General features: G+C 40.2%; 1 protein-coding gene across 1 annotated transcript in view; it reads left to right on the forward strand.

Moving 5' to 3' along the window:
- CFAP58 (cilia and flagella associated protein 58) overlaps nucleotides 1-23,746 on the forward strand; it is a 111,692-nt gene that overhangs the window by 37,367 nt on the left and 50,579 nt on the right. The window contains exons 12-15 of the mRNA XM_024734834.1: nucleotides 5,640-5,780; nucleotides 6,531-6,754; nucleotides 9,203-9,314; nucleotides 11,762-11,866. Coding sequence (XP_024590602.1) covers nucleotides 5,640-5,780; nucleotides 6,531-6,754; nucleotides 9,203-9,314; nucleotides 11,762-11,866 — 582 coding nt within the window. The remainder of the gene's footprint in view (nucleotides 1-5,639; nucleotides 5,781-6,530; nucleotides 6,755-9,202; nucleotides 9,315-11,761; nucleotides 11,867-23,746) is intronic.

Consider the following 23,746-nt stretch of genomic DNA (forward strand, 5'->3'; position numbering starts at 1 on the left):
TCCTCCCTGGGGCTTCTATAAGGCAATGCTGGCAGGACCCTTTGTCCCTCTGTCCTAATCCTTATTTACTTCATGTGCATGTGCCTTTGCTGCCCTCAGCATCATTAACTACCAGGTGTCAAGCTTTGTCCTCACTTGATTTGCCCTCAACTAGGTTCATTGTTCACCTTACTTCTGTGAATCTAAGAACTTTGCAGCCACTCCTCTAGGGAATCACCTTTGTCTTCACACGTATTACTAAGATATATACTTTTAAATCTACTAATTTAGAACATTCTATGTCTACTAATATAATATAAAGACTCTTCCCCAAAATACATGCCAAATAATTATACCATATCAAATCCTTGAACTAAATGTTTTACTGTACACAGTCACGAAACCTAATGTATTTTCCTTTTCCTATCCAATCCAGTAGATTTCCCTTCTGATCCATTTGACCGAAGAATTAAAAAAGGAACTTCTAAGAGAATGATGCCACTTTTATTTTTTGCATATGTTTATGAGCCACTTGCAGGAACTTTCTACAAACAATGAGACTGGTTACCTCAGTTTCTGCATATAATTAACTTCAGAGATAGTTCCTATCTTGAAAATGTGTATCTCGTGTTGGACAGGTTTAATGCCAAATTTCCTTGATTCCATGATGCCATAGATTGACCTATGCACTCTCAGTTTAATAATAGGTTTTGTCAACTTAATGATAGGTCTTCATGGAAACAGAACTACTACATTAAATTAAGATACATGAGGTCTGAGAAAGATTAAAATGTAACAAAAGTGCCTTTACAATAGAGATATGTTAATTGATTTATTTACCTAAAACTGTCATCTCCCCACTCTAGTTCATGACAGAAAAAAACAGAAAATTCTGTACTAAAGTTTATTTACATATAAAGAAACATAAATATATTTTGTAAAATTTGAAAATATCCTGTGTCTTTGTTCTTATTTTCCTTGTTTGAAAACAGTTTTATAGAAGGTAGTATGTTTCTGTACCACCCTGGAGTCTATAGTGGGATGGGGTTTATTTATTATGGGCTGAAGCAGAAGAATCTTATTGTAAACGTTGCTTCACCCACAGGCCTCATGGACCCACGTTAGCAAGGCTTCAGTGTAACTTGACTTGGTACATCATCTCTTCGTTTCAGAGGATGACATTGATCCTCATATCTTACTTTCCCAAGTAATGCTCTTCTCAAAAGATTAACTATTGCTGCATAATGGGGTCCAAGGTAGACAAAATCCTGCTTTAGAATAAGTAATGTCCTATGCAAAAAAGCAATTACTCCTGATTCCTTAGTTTGACTTTGGTTAATATTGGTTTCAATTACACCCTCCTTCATTAGACATCTACACACATAGCTCCAAAGAAGCATCATAATAAAATAAAGGATAATAGGGTCCTGCTTTTTGGTCCTGGGCCAGCAGAGTTGGCAGCTTGTGAATAAGAGAGATGATTAAAGGGCTTCTGCTCTAGAGAGTCTGCTCTAAATGAGGAATCCTAGGTCTGGATAGCTTTGGGTCATCGATTATAGGAAGATGGTTGCTTTGGACTTGCTGTGAAACTAGGATGCCTTTTCCTCAGGTTTTCCCATTAAGGCAAGAATTAGGAACAGAAAAAGGCTGCCTCCTTGATTTATTATTTGAGGTTATCCAAGGGGAACTTGCAGTGGTGCTTTGACTGGATAATTTTGGCCTATCCTTAAGCCCATTTGACATTCTTTTGAAAAATGTGACAGCTTGAATGTTGAGTTTCATTTAGCCTCTTGACTTTTTTAGCCTGAAAGATGAATCACGTTTACAGAGGTCTCTGGATTTCATGCATCTGAGGTTCGCGAACCAAAACCCTGGAGGGGAGGGCAGATTTTCTAGTAACTCTGCTCCATGAGAGACATGTAGTTTATTATTATGAGTTCTACAGAGCTATGTGGCTACATAAGCCCTCCTGGAAGGGCAAGCCCTAGCCTGTTTGGTAGACCATGAGATGCCTTTTGACAGGACAACCCAATTTACTGCTTCTCCAACTCGACAGACAAACAATCGTCTGTAATAAGTCATCCCCATCCTCATTCATCCCCCTCAAAAGAAAAGTCTTGCTTCTTCCATGTTCCTTTTTCCTTTTCAGTTGCTACCAGGCTCTCCTGACTCCTCAGGATTCTAGACATTGTCGGCACATGATGGTTATGACAGAATGTCAGTAGATCTTTGTAGATGTTGCTGCATCTGCGTTCATCTGTCCATTGTGTCCCCGTCTTGTTTCATCAGCACTAAAGGGGCCGTCTCATGTGGAGTGTCTGCCTTCCAGTCCTAACAAGCTCTTGATTCTGTTTGTCACCTCCCAATCATCCCACATCAATCTGACAGCACTTTGACTCTTGGTGAATAATTCAGCAGCAAATTCTCTATGTCCAGAGCTCAGCATCACATTAGCAACTGGCTTCAGGGCACCATATCCTTGTACTTAGTTGACTCTCTAGAGTGACACGGATGGGAACTGTCGGAGGAGAGTGGGGGAGACAGAGAGAAAGCCTAATTATTCTCATGGCCAGAAGACTTTAGGTGGTCCTATTTGTTCTGCTAGAAATAAACAGATGGTTTCTGTGAAACCCAGTGAATGTTGGGATCCTGTATGAATGGGTGAAACTCCCTCAAGTATGATTCTTGAGATATGACTTATGCCTGCAGCAAGATTGGATGATATATATTCTGTAAACACCTGTCACAAAACTGTAAAATTGTAGAGGCAGTGACGAAAGAGTGTGTCCTGCCATTGTGTTACAACTTCATAGCTTGGGTCCCACCTAGAACATTACTTGATGAGCTTTCATGTGCACAGTAGTTCTTACCGTCTTTCCTGGATGAGACAGCTCAGATTTACAGCTGCTAAATGCATTAGACCTAAGGTATTTTGTTGATGTTAACATTTGCTGCCAACGTCTAATGGCACATCTTGTTTACAGCCCATAAATTTATGACATAAGGAGACCACTCAGAATTTTGATATATTATGAAAAAAAACACCCAGCAATGCCAAACACATGAATGGCTTTACATTTCAGACAGATACGTTTACACACCATTGATTGCATTTTAATATAACAGCCATTTCATTTTGTTCTGCTGATGGATTCTGATCAGCTCTCGGCACTTAGGAACAGGGAAGTGAATGTCACACATCTGGGAAAATAAAAGTTTTATTAAAGAAAGCATGAGCCAAACGGGTATTTTATTGCTGTCTTTCCTGTCACCTTAGATGATTATAGAAGTAGAAAGGCTGGTTCTTCACTCTCTTTCCTAACAGGCAATCCCCCAAAGTGGTAAATACTAGACCAGATCTTTTCTCACTAAGTATCTCCTTTTGCTTATCCCTGGACCAAAATATATTTCATGAATGAACAAACAAAACGTCATAAAGGAAACTCTGGGTTTTATAGTAGCTAGCTGCATTTAGTTTGTGACATTACAGGTCTTTTGCTAGGTGCATAGTATCTTGTACTGTTTGCATAAGTCTGAGCTATGGAATTAATGACTCTTGGTCTTCATGGATTAGAGGCAGGCTGCAACTAGAGTTGGGTTGGTTCGCAGGCACTCACTTGGCAAATATTCGGTGTTCTATCATCCCAATGACATTTCTGGGTGGATGGAGGTGGGGGACCCAATACTTTCTTGAAGGAGAAAATTATTACTTTTTCATTTTCACTTGTTGACCTGCAGGCCATTGAAAAGTTGGAGCCTTTTTTTTTAAAAATATTTATCTATTTGGCTGTGCCAGGTCTTAGTTGCGGCACATGGGATCTTTTAGTTATGGCATGTGAGATCTTTAGTTGCAGCATGCAAACTCTTAGTTGCGGCATGTGGGATCCAGTTCCTAGACCAGGGATTGAGCCCAGATCCCTTGCATTGGGAGCGTGGAGTCTTAGCCACTGGACCACCAGGGAAGTCCGAAAAGTTGGAGCCTTAATATTGTCTTGTCATCTCCCTTGTGATTTCAGGCATGGGTGAAAGCAGAATTCTTCCTGCATTTTTCCTTCTTGTGTTGACCTGGTTGTGATACCACCTGTCCTTCCTGTATGGGCTTGGAAGCTCTTGAAGACTTATTCTTCTTTCCTTTAATATGATTAACTTTGTGGCTCCCCATTGCATACTGTCCACAGTACATGGCATGCAGGGCCCTTCTCAGGTTGGCTCAGCTGTTTTACCAGCCTTACCTCCTGCTATTTCCTCCCTAATACTCTAACTCAGCCACATTGGATGCTCTGCTGTCCGGTCAACACACCAGGTACTTTATAGTTTACCTGCCTTTGTTCACACAAGCCTGACCATTGACTGCTCTCTCCCCAGCACATACCTCTCCATTTTAGAAATAACTGTCAACTGCGAAAACCCTGACTGATTTTTCCCTCTAAACCCCAGGAAGAAATATGACCTCTTTCCTGTTCTCCCATGTCCTTCTTCACACAGTAGAGAGCATTTCCACACCGTAGTGTAGTTGGTTATATTTGTCATCTTCGATGGGTGGTGAATCCCTCACGTCTTACTCATTTTCTGTATTTGACTTGGAACTATTGTGTGGTGATAGCAAAGGGGGCAAAAGCTTTGAATCAAAAGATCTAGGATGGAATTTCAACTCTGCTACTTATTAGCTGTGTGACCTTGGTCAAGTTGATTTGCTTTTCTTTGTCTCTGTAATTGCATTTGTGAAATGGGGATAAGAGTACTGAGGCAAAATACCTAATATCAGGCCAGGGATATTGTAAGCCACAAATATACTTGTGGACTTGAAGCAAATGTGTCCTTTGATGAGGGGAATTTTCCTTCTGAAAATTACCAGTTCATAGCATGCTTTCCCCATCACTCTTAGGATTTCCATGTAGCCTCAGGAGCCTCAAGATCTGAGTTCTCCCAGGAAGTCTTGCTAACAACTGCAGTCCTCTGACCTCCTGTAGCATCAATTCACTGTCTGTGTGATAATAAAGATCCTGGAACATTATTGCCTGGACTTGTTAATATTTGCATAATACTTATATATCTTATCTTCTCATCTAGACTGTAATCGTCTTAAGAGTAGGATCTATATATCTTTTTATATATAACATCTCTTCTGTTCCATGAAGATGTTTTATATGATAGACCCTTGGTTGCTATCTTTATTAATTTAAGTGTTGCTTGTAATAGGCTTTATCTCTGCAGTTGATATGCTGGTGGTGTTAGGACTGTTATAGGAGCTGGTACATACAGAGCTGCCCTCACCCAACCCCCCACCATGCTGCTCCCCACATCCTTCTCTGTACTATTTGTGAATTTTCCCCATGTTTAGCTGGTAAGAGAACTGCTGCTGAATACCAATGAGGTCCCTGCTATACTTATATAGAAAAATGATGGAAATCCCTCAAGGGCACAACTCATAGAATAAAACATGATCACCTTAATGTGCACTGTTGTTTCTTTACAGGCTGTGTGTGTGTGTGTGTGTGTGTGTGTGTGTATGAAGCTTGCTTTGCTTGTGAGGATGATCAAACCATGCTAAATGAAACATCACAGGGAAGTATAAGAAGCACACTGTCCATCTAAATCTGGGCCCTGCCGTCCTGGTTTGTGCTGTTACAGAGCGAAATTGGTCTTTCACTCTTTGTCAGGCTGAGCTGCAGAAGCTGAGACAACAAGCATTGGAGACCAAACACTTCATTGAAAAGCAGGAAGCCGAAGAGAGAAAACTCCTGCGAATCATTGCCGAGGCTGATGGGGAGAGGCTGAGACAGAAGAAGGAGTTAGACCAGGTAAGAACATCTCCTCACCAGACCTGCAGACCTTATCAGCAGACACAACTGATTGATGCAACTCTTCACAAAGCCTCATTCTTTTCCAAGCTCTTCCCTTCAGTCTCTCAGAAGAACAGCCCCAGAGGCCCACCTTCTGTTGATTAATTATGAAATATTCATTCATTTATTCAGCTCCTATTTATGAGCACTTACTGTGTGTCAGCCACTCCTCTAGGCTCTGGGGAATACACTGACCAACAAGAAAATAAGGTCCCTGTCCTCAGGGAGCTTACATTCCAGCATAATATAATTGCCCGTGTGTAATTACAGTGAATAATTACATAATTTGGGGGTTAGAAACTTAAATGCTTTCAGAGATCTGGCAGGTTAAGAAAAAGAGACATTGGCTAATGCAAGACAGTAAGGAATAGTAGAACTTGGCAAGAGTTAGCTCACCCTAGAGGCATTCAAATTTAAACACTTAAAATGTGTTGGAGAAAACCAACCAAGCAAACAGGCATGGGCCAAGGATTATTGTATTATTATTATTATGGATTATTTGTTGTACCCTTTCCAACAAGGCTGCCAACTCTCATGGGAGGAGTCCAGTGTTGGTTGTCTAGCAGGCTATTTCCAGGGCCTCACCCACTGGGTGCCTAGCACATGTGGCCATTGGATGGGTGTTCATTGACAGACTGAATGCTGCTGCCATGATGAAACGTGGGACTTTTTGTCCCCTGGTGGCCGTGCCCTTCCCTACCTTTCTAGGTCATCAGCGAGAGAGATATCCTTGGGTCACAGCTAGTCCGGCGCAATGATGAGTTGGCTTTGCTCTACGAGAAGATCAAGATCCAGCAGTCCGTGCTGAATAAAGGCGAGAGCCAGTACAACCAGAGGTTGGAGGACATGAGAATCCTCAAACTTGAGATCAAGAAGCTTCGCTGGGAAAAGGGGATTCTTGCCAGGAGTGTGGCTAATGTTGACGAACTCAGGTAATAGAAGACCCCCTGGGAGCTGAGCACACAGCACTCTGTGGGGAGCTCCTGAAATGACCTTGTGTTCCTCCTGTTGGTCATTGAAGGTCTTTATCAAGTTGCATAAAATAATTTTTTTAATGTTGAAATGATTAGCAGATAATGAGAACAACTTTTCCATAATCCAGAATCTATATCGTGCCCATTCTATGTCACAAAAAATGAACTGGTTTCCTTTCAGGGGAACATGAGCAAGTGCAAAAGGATTTTTTGAAAACTTTATTCTGGATTTAGAAAAAGAAATTTCAAGTCAAATCATAACCACAAACTAGTTACAACTCAGAAAAAAATTCCCCCAGTGAGCTATTTAGAATTTCTTTAATAAGGCAGTATGCAAGAAATGGAGCATCAATATTTAAATTGAATCCTGGTAACGTCTGCACGTCTTTTTCTTGGAATAACATGCAGAATGAAAAGAGGGGAAAAATTTAATTTTACACTGTTTGAAAACTGTTTCCTTAGAAGGCGGCCAGATTTTGCATCTCACTCTTGCTTTATCATCTGCGGCTTTCATTTGAGCTTAGTGTGCCTTCTCTTTGCTTTAAATCTTACATTACACAAGATCTACTTTCCCTTTGGGAAAACATCACCATATTTCATATAGGCAATTGCAGGAAACCACATAATAGGTCTGGTGTTTTCACAGTAGCTATCTTATTCTCCACAGACTTGTAGATGAACAGTATCCTTGGCCACCTTGGGACAAGGACACAGTTTGGATCTACTTCTTAAATTAATTGAATTAGATAGTTTTGATATTTAAATGCAGTGAATATGGTCAGGAAGAGCAAGGGAAGTTGCCACCATCTTGGACAGATCAATACTCTATTTTTTCTTTTAAAGAGTTGCTCATATTTCAGACGATGAAAGTAGTACAGATACATTGTAGAAAACATGGGGCATGCAGAAAAATTATGAAGACGTGATTAGAAAATCTCTCATAAGTTTACTATCCAGAGATGCTACCATTGACATTTTGGAGACAAATGGGTTCATTCTAAGTAGCTATCGAATGATCTCCAGGACCATCACTAAACTTGCCAGCCATGTGTTATTTTTATTATATACGCAAAGGACCAAATTCTACCCATTCTCAGTCAACATTGCTGGTTTGTTGATAATAGATTTTACCTTTCTTTATAATAGGAAGACAATAAAAATATTGGAGGCAAGCAGGCATGAATTCCAATCTCAGACTTGTCACCTACAAGCTGTGTGACCTTGGGCAAATCACTTATCTGAGCTTAAGGCTTGCAGTTAAAATTAAACACGAAAAGGACCGTAATATGCCGAGCACAGAGTCTGGTACAAAAGAAGTCATCAATAATAGTAGCTAATAGTCTTGCCCTTTGCTGCTGATGACACTCTAGAAAATCGTAGTGTCAAAAATATGGTTTTAATTCTAAGCAGCTTGAGCTCCCTGTTGAGTGAACATTATGCAGTTACTTCTAATGGTTTGTCTTGCTAATGAGGGGAACTTGTGTTATTGGTTTAAATGAAGCAATTAAGTAAAAGAGATGGCTTAGTATTAGTAATCTGCTCACACTCAGCAGATGAGGACAGATAATTATATCCTCTTGCCCGTGTCAACGCGAGTGCTTGCCTCTTCTCCACCTCCCAGCAGAGCTTTCTCTTTCAATAGGATGGCAGCCAGCTCACTGGATACTGTGGATGGCTGTAGCACGTTACCTATTAACTGGAGATTCCTACAGATTTTAGAAGTATGTTTGAGCCAGAGCTAGTTCTTCGGGACATTTTCAGCCATCTGTGTAGTTGTGGAACATGAGAGAAAAGATCACTTCTAATTTGGTGTTTTTCAATGCTGGCTGCACATTAGAATTACCAGCAGGACTTAAAAAATCTATGAAACCCGAGCTGCATGCTAGACCCATTAAAGCAGAATCCCTTTGGGGGTTGGGTCCAGGCAAAGGTATGTTGTTAAAGTTCCCCAGGTGATTCCAGTATGCCATCAGGGTGGTGATGCACTGCCCTAATTCATGTCAGGTTCTCACCTGAGCCTCAATCTCTTGCATTCAGATGCCATACCTCATGGTGGAATGTGGCTTGTTTTTTTCTGCTACTGTAGGAGACATTTAGACACACTGAACAATATATTGAAATCCTCATAATTTACCTCCTCCCTCTTCTTTCCATATACTTCTAAAATTCCTTGGGTATCCAGAATCATAATTCTGAAGCTCTGGTACTTTTTTTTTGTAAAGCTAAAGCTGAAGTCTGCACTCTGCAGGAATTGACATCATCTGTGTCTTGCGCGGATTAGGAGGCTAGTCTCAGTGGTCCTGAAGTCTCTCTGATCCCAGCTTTTTGTATAAGATGTAGTGGGCACATAAAGGATATTCAAAGGGGTGCAGAACTTCTTTGCAAAAGAAAGTTTGTCTTATTCAGGCAGGAGCTTTTTCACACGCAAAGGGAATTCCTGAAGGAGAGGACAAGATGCCGAGCCCTGGAGGAGGAACTGGAGAACCCCATGAATGTGCACAGATGGAGAAAGCTCGAGGTAACATTCGGGGGAGCCTTCCACCCCCAAACCTCCTTCTAACCTGCTTGTCTTCTTACCTAAAGCACAATAAGAAGCATGTTTTTATTTAATGCTATGCCATTGTCACCTAAAATCCAAGGCTAGATCAAATGTAAATTGGATTGTTCCAGATTTGGGTTTTGCTTTTAAAAGTCTTGGACAAAATCCTTTCTGCCTAAAGAAGACCCAGTGAAAGCTGTGAACTGGCCTCACCAGTTGACATTGATTGTTATTATTTTTTGTTGTTGTTTAAGCAGTTTTTGGTCAACCAGCTATTTTGCGGCTACGTGTTTGTCTTGGATGGTTAATTGCCTTCAGCTGCGCTGGCTACCAGCGTCTTCGCCATCTTTCAATTGGCCCTTGCACCCTTTTATTTCCCAAAGAAAATAGGGCTTTTGTGAACTTGCCCTCTTTTCAAAGAACTAGCATTGTGTTAGTCAAACTCCTTCTTTTAGGATCTGGGAACACAGCCAAAGTCCCATTGGTAGGTGACAGATAATAAACCTCATATTTTATTTTATGACCTCCTGATAGACATTTCCACCAGCAGATAACAGTAACAGACAAGCTCTGCTTATTCAAGAAAAAGATGCCCATCTCCTTTAGTTGTACCCAGCAATGTGGGTGCCAGAAGGGGCTTTGACTAAGTGAACAATTAGGGTGTTGGGAGAATAGAAGTATGGGATATAAGAAAGAGCAGGGCAAGGGGGAAAACAGCCAAGTAGGTTTTCGTTTTCTATTTTCACTTTTTCCTTTAAATGAAGAAAGCATTAAGGATAACGCATTATAAATTGTTATGTAAACGTGAGGCCTGAGTTTTAACGACATCCAGTCTTGCCAAGTGAATGTGTGCCAAACCTACTTCCAAAATATGGATATCGGTTGGCACTGCTTAGTATTTCTTAAGCAAAGTCATAGTCAATGGAATATCTCCCCCCACCTCTTTTGGACCCTCATTTATTCCTCTTCAAATGCCAAGAGTGGAGTAGCTTACTAAATAACAATAACATGGATGCGTTTGGGGAAGTGGAGCTGAAAATTAAATTAAATTAAATTAATTTATTTATTTTTGTGGTAGCTTTGGTTGTTGAACAACTTTTTTTTTTAATTGGAGTCCAGTTGATTAACAATGTTGTGTTAGTTTCAGGTGTACAGCAAAGTGATTCAGTTGTACATATACATGTATCTATACTTTTTCTAAGGAGCTGAAAATTTTTAATTCAGTTACTGTCACATTAGTTTATTCCATGTGTTTTCAAGCAGATCTTTAAAGTTTCCAATTCCATGTCAATGTCTATTTAAAAAATTAGAAAATAGAGACTCTGGGAGGTAGTTGAAAATATTTAGCTGCTAGATTAATTCAGAATGTCAGTACAGTTGAAAGTAAAGCTTTGGTTCAACGTCTAGAGGACAAATTATCAATATGTAGCTGTAGATCTTGTTTGCATTGTACACAGATAGCTACTGAAGGCGCATCAGAGCCTTACGGATTGATAATGCCGTTTGAGAGCTAAATGCCATGGTCCTGTTCTGCTGCCAATTATTAGCAGATGTCCACATCCTAGAAACTTTCCCCATCATAGGCTGTAATGAATCTTCTTGTTGACAATTATGAAAGGAGAATCCTGAAACCGAATGAATTAGGGAACCCTGTCTCATTCCTATGGAAACAGAAATGATGGTAGGGAAAACCTCAGAGCATAGTAATTAAGAAGCCCAGGCTTTGGAGCCAGGCATATCTGGGCTTGAATCCAGCTCTGACCTTTATCGGTGTGTATAAATGACCTCCTCTGAGCCTCAGTTGCCTTATCTGTACAAGGGGAAGATAATACTGTCTAGTAGGGCTGTCATGTGACTAAAATTTGATAATGTATGAAAAACACTTAGCATAGTGTCCAGATGGCGGCAGAGAACCAGGTACCTGGCCCAGGAGCTACCGTTATTGCCGCTGTTGTATTTCCCCTGGTGGAATAAACATACTCACTTTCCATTTATTGGCTAACTAGAGCCAAACATCAGTCTGTTTTGATGAGTGTCTCATCTGTTGTACTTTTTTTTTTTTTTTTTTTTTTTGCGGTACGCGGGCCTCTCACCGCTGTGGCCTCTCCCGTTGCGGAGCACAGGCTCCGGACGCGCAGGCTCAGCGGCCATGGCTCACGGGCCCAGCTGCTCTGCGGCACGTGGGATCCTCCCGGACCGAGGCACGAACCCGTGTCCCCTGCATCGGCAGGCGGACTCTCAACCACTGCGCCACCAGGGAAGCCCCTGTTGTACTTTTTATTTTTATTTTTTTTGGTTCTAATTCTTTCTGTATTGGGTCTACATCTTTGCAATAGATTTTAACAGAACAATAATTATTTTACATAGGGACCTCAGTGCTTTGAAACTGATAATTTCAGCTACTTTATTTTGCTCCCCTTGAGTAGGCCAGTGACCCCAGTACCTTTGAGCTGATACAGAAAATTCATACCCTGCAGAAGCGTCTCATCAGCAAGACAGAAGAGGTGGTTGAAAAAGAGCTGCTCCTTCAGGTAGCATTTCCATTGTCTGTACTCATTGAACAAGTATATTTTCTTAGCACCATCATCTCCAGGACAATGTTTTCAGAATTAGTTATTTGGCAGTATTGCATGCCCCAATTTTAACTGTAGATGGCAACAGGGACTCACACACAGAGAACAAACGATCTGATTGTTTGTTGGTCTTTTATGCTGCCATCACTGATATTTCAAGAATTCTAGAAAATTAAGTTCAAGGCTACATTTACTGCGTTGGGTAATGTGAGCTCCCCGCTGCTCTGCAGTTTTATTCGTTAGATTCTTTTAAATACTTTTCTTCATATCTTCATATAATGTGAAATGCCATGATTTTGACTTTGAAAACCAGCTTTCACATAGAGTGCAAATGTCCTCTTGAAGGTTTGTGAGAGTGAAATGGAAGGAAAGGTATCTTTTTGAGGATTTTATGCAGTAAGTTATTCTGGAGCAATTAACAATGGTAGCAGCCTTGTGGGCCTGTATCTTTGCAAGTGCCAGTTGTCACCACCATCATTTCCTTCATCACCATTAGCATCATCGTGCCAGATACTGTGCTGGTGTCTTTATCTCCTCATCTCAATTCCTCTTCACAGTTCTGGGGTTGGGGGTTGTCATCCCCAATCAGCGGATGAGGAAGATGAACCTCAGGAGTTTGGTGTGGATAAAGAATATAAACTCTGGTGTTAGGTGGCCTGGGTTGGAATCGTGCCTCTGCCAATCTGTAGCTGTGTGAGGTTAACTTCTCTGCACCTGAGGTTCTTGATCTGTATTATGGGACAATATAGAACCTATGAAAAGGGATGTTGTTGGGACATTAAGAGTGTGCAAGACTAATGGCTCAGGATCTCCATCTTTGACATCATACATTGTCCTATTTCGTGCACTCACACAGATGCTCCTGGGCTGCCTGGGTCCTAACTCCCCAGATGTGGGGAGAGAGCTCCTATACTTTGCTCCTGGCCCATATCCCTGATTTCTGAGGGCACTCTAGTGTGGGGAAAGCCTGTGATTCTCCTGGGTAATAAAATTAACCAGCACTAGGTAGAGAATTCTAGAATATAAGGCTACTTGTCCCCAGTAGTGTAACCATTTAACTTCAGTAGCTCCCTACGAAACTGCGTAATTCAGTGAAAGGAAGAGCATGGCTTCACTCTACAGGCAGCACAGAAACTAGCACGTAATTGTGCCAAAAGAATTCATTTATCCCCCTTCATTTTAGCTGCCCTCAGTCATAGTCTCAGGTTTCATCACTCGTTCAATCCCCACACGGGGAAAGCATGACACCTCAATGTCCTCGGTCACCGTTTATCATGTACCAACAACAGTAGCTCCCTCTTTTGCCTGGGCCCTCCGTGTGGCTGGCCTCATGGAAGGTCTGTGTCTCTGTTCATTGTTTTCTCTACAGTCAGTGAAATCTGAACATGGGATGTGTGTTGGATGACATTAAGAAATTAGTGTTGATTATATAAGGTGTAGCAGGAGTGTTATGGTTATGTTTTGTAAAAAAAAAAAAGCCTTTTTATAAGAGAGATGTATTGAAGTATTTACAAATGAAATGATACATAGTCTGGGGTTTATTTTAGAATTTTCCAGCAAAGAAATGAAGAAAGGGGGAAGGGATCGGAGACACATGGTTATGGAGATGGAGGATCGATGAAATAAAATTGGCAAAATGTTAAAAATAAAAGGCATGTTGAAAGGAGGATTGAAAGAGCTTAGCATTATGCTTGGCAAATAAATGACCAATTATTCTTATTATTTCTAATTCCAAAGCCCATAATATTAACCATACATTGGGTTCATTCTGTTCTTTTTCTACCTGGTTAAGGTTGGTGCTCAGCTCATTAATGTTCAGCCTACTTTGCTAATATAACTAAGCATTTACAGGTAGAAAATGTCCTTGAAAAACTTTCATTTCTTCCTGCAGGTTTTGAAACGTGGTATCTTCATTTTCATCTAGTCCTAAATATTTTCTATTTTCAAAATTATTTCTATTTTGAGAGTAAGTCTTAAAAAATATCCACTGTTTCTCCTATGATAATTAAAAGTACAAATTTAAATTTCTAAAATATAGTTATTTAAGTTATCTTTTAGTTATTGATTTCTCACTTTTTGCATTGTGATCTGTATTATACTGATTCTTTGGAATTCATTGAGACTTGTTTTGTGACCAGCTAAATAGTCAGTTTTATTTATTTATTTTTTAACCAGCTTTTAGTTTTATTGATGTTTGCTATTGTTTTCTTTGTTTCTATTTCATTTATTTCTGCTCTGATATTTATGATTTCTTTCCTTCTGCTAACTTTGGATTCTGTTTGTTCTTCTTTCTCTAGTTCCTTTAGGTGTAAGGTTAGATTGTTGGAGATTTTTCTTGTTTCCTGAGGTAGGCTTGTATAGCTCTAAACTTCCCTCTTAGAACTGCTTTTGCTGCATCCCATAGGTTTTGGATTGTGGCGTTTTCATTGTCATTTGTCTCTAGGTATTTTTTGATTTCCTCTTTGATTTCTTCAGTGATCTCTTGGTTATTTAGTAATATATTGTTTAGCTTCCATGTGTTAGTGTTTTTTACGTTTTTTTCCCTGTAATTGATTTCTAATCTCATAACACTGTGGTCAGAAAAGATGCTTGATATGATTTCAGTTTTCTTAAATTTACTGAGGCTTGATTTGTGACCCAAGATGTGACTTATCCTGGAGAATGTTCCGTGCGCACTTGAGAAGAAAGTGTAATCTGCTGTTTTTGGATGGAATATCCTATAAATATCAATAAACTCTATTTGGTCTGTTGTGTCATTTAAAGCTTGTGTTTCTTTATTAATTTTCTGTTTGGAAGATCTGTCCATTGGTGTAAGAGAGGTGTTAAGGTCCCCCAGTATTATTGTGTTACTGTGGATTTCCTCTTTTATAGCTGTTAGCAGTTGCCTTATGTATTGAGGTGCTCCTATGTTGGATGCATATATATTTATAATTGTTATATCTTCTTCTTGGATTGATCCCTTGATCATTATGTAGTGTCCTTCCTTGTCTCTTGTAACATTCTTTATTTTAAAGTCTATTTTATCTGATATGAGTATTGCTACTCCAGGTATCTTTTGACTTACATTTGCATGGACTATCTTTTTCCATCCCCTCACTTTCAGTCTGAATGTGTCCCTAGGTCTGACGTGGGTCTCTTGTAGACAGCACACATGTGGGTCTTGTTTTTATATCCATTCAGCAAGCCTGTGTCTTTTGGTTGGAGCATTTAATTCATTCACATTTAAGGTAATTATCTATATGTATATTCCTATGACCAAATAGTCAGTTTTTATAACCAATGCCTAGGTGCTTGAAAAAGATATGTATTCTCCAAATGTTAAAGATTCGGGAGTCTATATGATGTTCGTCAGACCAACCTTGTTAATTGCATTGTCTAAATCTATACCTTTCCTAATTTTTTTGTCTACCTAATTACAGAAAAAAAGTTTGGAGATTTGTCTATTTTTCCTTGTAGTTTTTGGCCTTAAGTACATTTTAGATTATGTTCACAAGGTGAGGAAAAGGTTATAGTTAATACTTCTTCCTGTTGAATTGTTCCTTTAATATTATGCAAGAACCCTCCTTAATCCTTAATGCTTTTACTTGTAAAATTGTGTGATATTAATATAGCTTTACCAGTTTTTTTTGCATCATTTTTCTGTACTTTTAAACTTTTGGTGTCCTTATATTTCCGTGAGTCTCTTGTAATAAAAAAACAAACCTAATCTGATATCTTTGTTTTTTGACTTGTGTGTTTAGTCTATTTATATTTATTGATAATTTTAGGGTTATTTCTACTTCTTATTTTCTATTATTTACCCTGATTTTTTTTTTTAATGCTCAAAAATAGTGTGTTCCTGCTTTCTGTTGGACTGAGTTTTCTTTATTCCCTCTTTTTCCCTCCACCACTCACTTCTCTCTCCTCATTGCTCCCTATTCTCCTTTTCCTGGTGTATTTATTTATTTTTGCTGAATAGTACCACCGCTCAGTGTAATTCTGTCTCTCTCTGATTTCCTTAAAAGTTTAACATGCATAGTTGACATCAAGTCTAAACAAATGTAAAGTTGATCAATATCCTTATCCTTCTTACAAACAGTGCAGGGACTTGGAATGTTTTAACTCCAATTACCTCCTACAGTCTTCCCAGTATTAGTCATCATCATCAGTATTTTATAGAGTCTGTGAATTATTTATTCAGATTCACCAGAATATTTACCAGTTCTTTTGTTTTCTGTTTCTTCACCTCTCCAGTTTCTTACCTCTAGGTTCCATTTCCTTCTTCTTGAAGTGCATCCTTTCATAGTTCTTAAAATGACAAATTTTTCAATGACTAACACTGTCTTTTGCTTGTCTGAAAATGTATTTATTTTGGCCTTACTTGTAAATGGTTAAGTTGGAACCGTTTTCTACTTGTACTTTGAAGATGTTAGTCCTCTGTGTTAGCTTTTAATGATGTTATTGAGGAGTCTGCTGTCAGTCTAATTATTATTGCTCCTTTTTAAGTATCCTGCCCTTTCTTTGTTTGATTGTTAGAGTTTCTCTTTGTCCTTCATGTTCTGGAATTTCAGCACAATAATTACTATGCTTAGGACTCATTGTGTTTCCTGAATCTGAGGATTCCTGTTGTTAAAAAATAAAATTCAACTGAGTAAATTTTAAAGATATTATTGGATTTTTCCAACAATTCATGAATTGGGCAACATTCCATCTAGCAATTAGAAAGGAACTCTAAAGAGCTGTACAAAATGGAAAACTTTTATAGGCAGAAGGGGGCAGGACAAGGAAGTTACTAGCAAAGAGTGAGTTGTCTCAGGCAAGGTCACCTTCCTTTGGGGTACAGCAGGGGTCTGTCAGGCAGATTTCCTCACTGACCAGGAACGACCAGTGCTGACTGGGTAATTTCAGACTGACCAGTTGAGATTACATTTCTCGGAAAGGCTGAAATTGCAGTTGGGTTAGGCATTAAGTCTCAGTTTGTTGATGTGGGCTTAACACAAGTGACTGCATTTTGGGCCTTTTGTCTCTTTTTTTAACACTGTGTCTTTGAATAATCTCTCCTTTATCTTTCTATTTTCACTCCTTCTGGAACTCTTATTAGATGTATGTTGGACTTCTTCCCATTCTTTTTTTCTTGTCTACTGACCTCTTTGATATTTTTCTTCTCTTTATTTATTGTGTTACATTTTCTCAGCTTTATCTTCTTGTTCACTAAGTCTCTCTTGAGGTGTGCTTATCTGCTAATAGCCAATCCATCGAGATTTTATTTTCAATAATTTAATTTTTATTTTCTAGAGATTCTTTTTCACATATGACTGGTCTTTGTTGATAGTATCTTGATCTTTTATGTTTTTATTCCTTTCTTTATGTCTTCAATTAATGGAAACATTTATTTTAGAGTCTTTATCTGATTGTTCTATTATTTGAAGGTCTTGGAGGTCTTTCCTATTGTTTACTGTGACTGCTGACTTTCATTCATGGTGGACTTTTTCCATTTGTGTTGGATTTTGGATTATGAACTCATTTTCAGAAAGGCTTTATTTATGGAACTTGGAAATGGTCCAGGTTAAGGGTATGTCCTTTCATTTGTTTCTGTCGGATGCTGTAAGACATATCACTTGCTTAGGATAATTTTTTATGTTAAATTCTCATTTTGGGGCTTTCTAGACTACCTGGTTGATGTATATTAGAACTCTAAACTCTTATGATAGAAGACCCATGGATACAAATTCTCAGGGTAGGCATTTTTTTCCCCATGCAGAACCCAGGAGAGATAGTTGGATTTCCTTGTGGTCTTCCTGTCCCAGTGGGTGAATTTCTCTTTGTTGTCTCTTTACACTGAGGCTGTAACTCTTTTAAGTTCCTAACTCTATCTACCCACTTCACGCAGGCTCAGTACCTCATCTTTTATCCTCTTATGGCCGTTAAACTCCAAGCCCCTTGTTCAGCGAGTCCAGCCATTTGTCCCAGTCAGCCCCCAAGGGAGAGCTGCAGTTCCTATTTACTGCTCTAATACGCAGTTCACCCTTTGATTTTGACATTTGAGGATCAAACTACTTGCAAACTCCATTTTGTGATTAAAAGAATGTGTTGTTTTGTTGAGCAAGTCTAATGCTTTGTGGACTTTAGTTTTCAGGTTATTTAGTATGCCATAATGCCATAAACAGAAATTTCTTGTCTATTCTAATCCCTAGTTTTCTCATCCGTAAACTGGGACAATAAGTACCCACCCAGAGAATTGAGTGGAAGTGCACATACAGGTTGACCAGAGTGTTTAGTTATCACTAACATTATGGTGATGATTGTTAATATTATTAACCAAAAAGCATTTTTTTCCAGGTCTCCAAAGTTTAATATCCTGCTTCACTCCCCTTTGTCCAGTTTCTCATTTCACCTTTCTTTTGGGTGGTTGGGCTGCCCTGGGTCTGCTGTGAGTTTTCTTCCAGAGCTTGCGCATCTGCTGACAAGCAAGCCTTGGTATCTTAGTGAAACACCGGGTGCTCCACGGGGTTTGACAGTTTCTCAATTTCATCTGTTTTATTAAATTATTAGAGAAGTTCTCTAAACTCACAACAGAACATTTTGCAATTAGGAAGATTTTTGGTGGAATTCTTAGTATCAGAATATTTTTTAAATGATTGTTTAATCTGTTACATGGTGCTGAAGAGCCCCTATTATTTCCCAGCAGCAGATGTAATGGAAGTTTATTTGCCCCCAATAGACTGAGTTCTTTGAGGAAAGGCACTTGTTAATTAATCCTTCTAACCCCAATGCCTGATACAGGACCAGGCATATAATAAGTGCTCAGTAAAGATGGACAGGCTCTTTGCCTGGGCAACTCCTGTTCACCCTTTAGACCTGAGACTAAATGCTCGCTCCTCAGGGGTCCCTCTTAGGTCTCTAGGTTAGGTTTCTTGGTACACGTTCCCATACCTTGACTTTGCTTTCCTACCACTGTCACACTTGTAATTAATGAAATACTTGCAATTGTGTGCTTAGTGACTTTCCTGCTAGACCATAAGCTTCACAAAGGCAGTTCCCATGTCTATCACAATGATTATTTCATCCCTCGCAAATATTTATTTAGTGACTGATTAAATGTTGCAAGAACGGTGGTCCTTCAATAAGTGATGTGTCCCACAGTCATTTGAGTTCTGTCTTTGAGCTCTGACACGTTATGGGAATTATTGTTCCTGTTGCCTCTGCATTTGTGTTATTAACTTCTAACTTTGCAGGAGCCTGGAATTTACTGTGGTTTACAATGTTGTGTTAGTTTCTGCTATATAACAAAGTGAATGAGCTATATGTATACATATATCCCCATGTCCCCTCCCTCTTGTGTCTCCCTCCCACCCTCCCTATCCCACACGGAGCTGATCTCCCTGTGCTATGCGGCTGCTTCCCACTAGTTACCTATTTTACATTTGGTAGTGTATAGTGTCAATGCCACTCTCTCACTTTGTCCCAGCTTTCCCTCCCCCCTGCCCCATGTCCTCAAGTCCATTCTCTATGTCTGTGTCTTTATTCCTGTCCTGCCCCTAGGTTCTTCAGAACCTTTTTTTTTTTTAGATTCCATATATATGTGTTAGCATATGGTATTTGTTTTTCTCCTTCTGACTTACTTCACTCTGTATGACAGACTGTAGGTCCATCCGCCTCACTACAAATAACTCAATTTCATTTCTTTTTATGGCTGAGTAGTATGGAAAGCTGCTGCTTCTTGGCATCTGGGTCCTGCCCTTTCAAGGTGAACTTTCTCTCTAATTTAATTTTATGACTGGATGCAAGTTGGTTTACTTAACTGTAAAATGGCTTGAATGATAAGAGGGTTTGGATGGATCTGTGCAAATTATTAGCTGTGCAGGGAGAGCAAACCTCATAGAGCACATTTTTAGATAATCCTTTGGTAGGATCTTCATTTTTCTTGATCTTCTGGTTGTCTTACATTTATTGAATGTTTACAAAGGGTTAGACCTTGTTCTAAATGCTTTGTGTATGTATTATGTCATTTAATCATTGTCGCACCCCAATTAGATAAGAGCTATTATCTTTCCCTTCACAGGCAGGAAACATGAGGCACAGAAAAGTTTAGAGACTTGTCCCCAAGGCCACACGTCTGGCATTTGGTGGAGTTTTGAGTCTAACTGTGGCAGTCTGGCTCCATGGAAAACTAGGTCACTGATTTGATTCATCTGCAGACCACGTTGGTCATTAATGGGGAAAGGTCTCATTTCTCACTGCATCTAGAGCCTTGTCACTCTAAGCGTGGTCCTAGGACCAGTGGCATTGGCATCACCTGACAGCTTTTTAGAAATGCAGAATCTCAGGACCTCCCCAGGCCTTAATAAATCATAACCAGCATTATAACAAAATCCCTAGGCATTCAGGATACTGGTTCAGACAGAGAAGCACCGAGGCCCCTTTCTTAGCTCCAAAGCAAGAGCCATGGTTCAGGAAGGAACCCCACGACTCTTGGTTACTACATGCATGGCCTTGCCTAGTAATCTAATCTTCTTATACTTTGGCCTCCTTCTCTGAAACTTGGAGCTCATCGTCTTGTCAGCATCCTTTTGTTGTTGTGAAGATGAAGGGAAAGAACTGCATAGAGCACTTAGCAGATGCCAGGGGGCTTGAGAATTGGCCAGTGCTCAAGAAATATTGTTATAGCTCCTCCTCCATATTTGTGGGTTCCATATCCATGGATTCAACCGACTGCAGATCAAAAATATTTTTAAAAATTCCAGGAAGTTCCAAAAAGCGAAAGTTGAATTTGCCACATGCTGGCAACTATTTACATAGCATTCACATTGTATTAGGTGTTATAAGTAATCTAGAGACTAAAGTATATGGAAGGATGTGTGTAGGTTAGGTGCAAATACTGTGGCATTTTATATAAGGGAATTGAGCATCCGTGGATTTTGGTATCTGTGTGGGGTCCTGGAACCAACCTCCCATGGATACCAAGGGATGACTGTATTTCTGGGTTGCAGCATACTAACCTGACACTTCGGTCCTCAGCTCTTGAATTCCAAGGACTGAGATCTGGGAGGAAACTGACAAATGAGTGCACCCAGGGTTTGAGGCATGTTTTAGGACCCCATAAACTCTTGAAGGCTACTGATGTCAGTATGAAAAGTCTGGAATGTTTCTTTGTTAATAGAGGCATGAGGATCCTTGATCCTGTTTGATAGTAGCCTGGATGCATTTGGCAGAAGCTGCGGAGCGTTTTGAAGAGTGGAGGAAAATGACAGTGACAGCTCACACTTACTGCCTGCTGCGAGCACGCGCAGCAACTCTGTGCGAAAACATTTTGCTTTCATTGTATCCATAGGAAACCCAGTTGAGGTTGAGGCTGTTATTGTTTCCATTTTACAGAGGAGGAAACTGAGGCTAGGAAACAAAACTTGCCCAAGATTTTATGGCTAAGAAATTTCAGAGCTACAATTATAAACCAGGGTTTAGTAAGCTATGGCCTGCAGTGGGCCATACCTGGCTCACCGCCTGTTTTTATATGGCCCACAGTAAGGATAGTATTTACATATTTAAGGGATTAGAAAAAAATCAAAAGAATAATATCTTGTGACATGTAAAAATGATATGAAATTCAAATTTCAGTGTCCACAAATCAAGCTTTCTTGGTGCACAGCCACGCCTATCCACTCATCTATTGTACACGACTCCTTTTATGTTGCAACAGCAGAGTTGAGTAGTTGTGACAGAGACTGTGTGGCCCACAAAGTCCATAGGACTTACTGTCTGGCCTTTTATAGGAAGGGTTTCCTGCCTCCTCTTTGAAACCTTTGTCACTGAAATCCAGAACAGAGCCTCTCACCACTGTTCTATGGTGCCTCCTCATAAAGCCACTAAGCATCCCATTTACACGACCACTTTCTCTCCCAAATTCCAAAGTAATTATAAAATTATTAATGCACTGCCTTAAGATATGGAAGGTGAATTCTAACATCATGTCCCAGTTGCTGGTGGTGTGATGGACACCAACCACAATTCTTGCCCATTGTGTTCGAGGATAGCTAAGTGACCATGCTCCCCAAACAGAGCTGAAGTGGTTGAAGATGTTCCCTCCCTAGAGAGACAGAGGGACTGAAAGGCACAGTGTAAGCTGAAGCTGTTGACTAGAAGCCCGTCTGCAGGCTTTTGTTCTGGTCTAAAATCAAAGTGAAGAAGAATGAGGTGAGAGGGGGATTACCTCCTGGAGAGCCTTGCTGTCCTCACCAGAGAATATATAATGTGTTGGGACTGGTGGCGGTGGCTTCTTCCCCAGCATGTTCCTGGTGGGCTGCTGCTACCCTGCCACCTCTTCCAGGAATCCCAGAGGATTCCTGCTGTCCTGCACATGCTCTTCCATGTCAGGGAGGATGGAAGGAGCAATTGGAGATGGGTTGTTCAGAAAACAAGCTGCTAATGCTGGCCCAACACAGAGATGCACACACAACCGTGTGGGCTGCCTGCGGGGCACCATATACCTCTATCCACCTGGTCTGTCTTAGTCAGCCTCAGTGTGAGCGCTTAGAGAGGGTGGCACCTCACTCATGATCTTAGAGCACCACAGCAACCATTAGTGTCTGATGGGCACATTATCAAAGTGCCTTCCATGTATTGTATCTCAGTCATTCCCAAATGTTCGACTGGGGATTGGGAAACTCTGTATGTTTCCAAACAAATATTCTTTGGTTTGTAATGAAAGAGCACAATGTGTAGCATAAAGCCAATTTTACTTTTTAGTTTTGGGGACCTCTCTTTTTCCCTTGTCCTTTCTTGCCTTTGGAGATGTAGGATGTTATTTTTTGAAATGGCATTCTCTTATTTTTTTGTGCATTCCTTTCTTTTTTTTAATTAATTTTTATTGGAGTATAGTTACTTTACAATGTTGTGTTAGTTTCTACTGTACAGCAAGATGAATCAGCTATACATATACATATATCCCCTCTGTTTTGGATTTCCTTCCCATTTAGGTCACCCCAGTGCGTTAAGTAGAGTTCCCTGTACTATACAGTATGTTCTCATCAGTTATCTATTTTATACATAGTATCAATAGTGTATATATGTCAATCCCAATATCCCAATTCCTCCCACCCCCCTCATTCCCCCTTGGTACCCATAGCATTCCCACAGCTGACTGGTGGGCTAGACCTTTGATTTGGTTAGGAAGGGTTTTGTTCATGTTATGTGATTTGAAACAAGTGGTTTTGAAAGGGGCTGTCTTGATCGACTTCCTTCTCTTCACCCCTATTTTCATCTCAGTGTTGAGTTAGGGTTGAGGCATTTTAAAGTGTCAGAAATCCAGGGCAAAGCAGGCCTGATTCCAGAGGTTTCATTATCAAAGAACAGACAGACAGTAAGTCTGAGGTAGATACGGAGGCTCTTCCCTCTCCTCATGGGAACACCTTCTATACCCACGAGAAGAAAGGAACTTCTGCCCAACTTCCCACCCATTTCTCCAGCCCCTTCCAAGACTCCTTGCCCTCCCCACCCTCATCCCCCCAAGACCAGAAAGGGAGTCATTGCTCATCTGATTGGTCACAGCCTGAAACCTGGGCCACTTATTGCTGGTGGGCCAGGTCGTCATATGTTAAATAGCTCCTGCCCCTGTGCTGAAGCTCTCTTGCTCTTCCAGTTTCTGTGTCAGAGGTCAGCAGGCCAGGGCAAGATCCACCATGTCCACCGTCCACCCTAACTCCTCTGTATCTTGAGAGAGAGAGAGAGATGGATGAGAGAGAGATGAAATCTCTTGGTCCCAACAATTATCCAGCCCAATGGACAAGAGAAGCCTTTCATGGCAGATGGTGTGGGTGATATCAGATAGAAAAGCCTAGTGATTAAGAGCTCAGACTCTTGAGC

Source organism: Neophocaena asiaeorientalis, unplaced genomic scaffold (assembly GCF_003031525.2).
Source record: "Neophocaena asiaeorientalis asiaeorientalis breed wild unplaced genomic scaffold, Neophocaena_asiaeorientalis_V1.1 scaffold240, whole genome shotgun sequence".
Classification (NCBI taxonomy): Eukaryota; Metazoa; Chordata; class Mammalia; order Artiodactyla; family Phocoenidae; genus Neophocaena; species Neophocaena asiaeorientalis.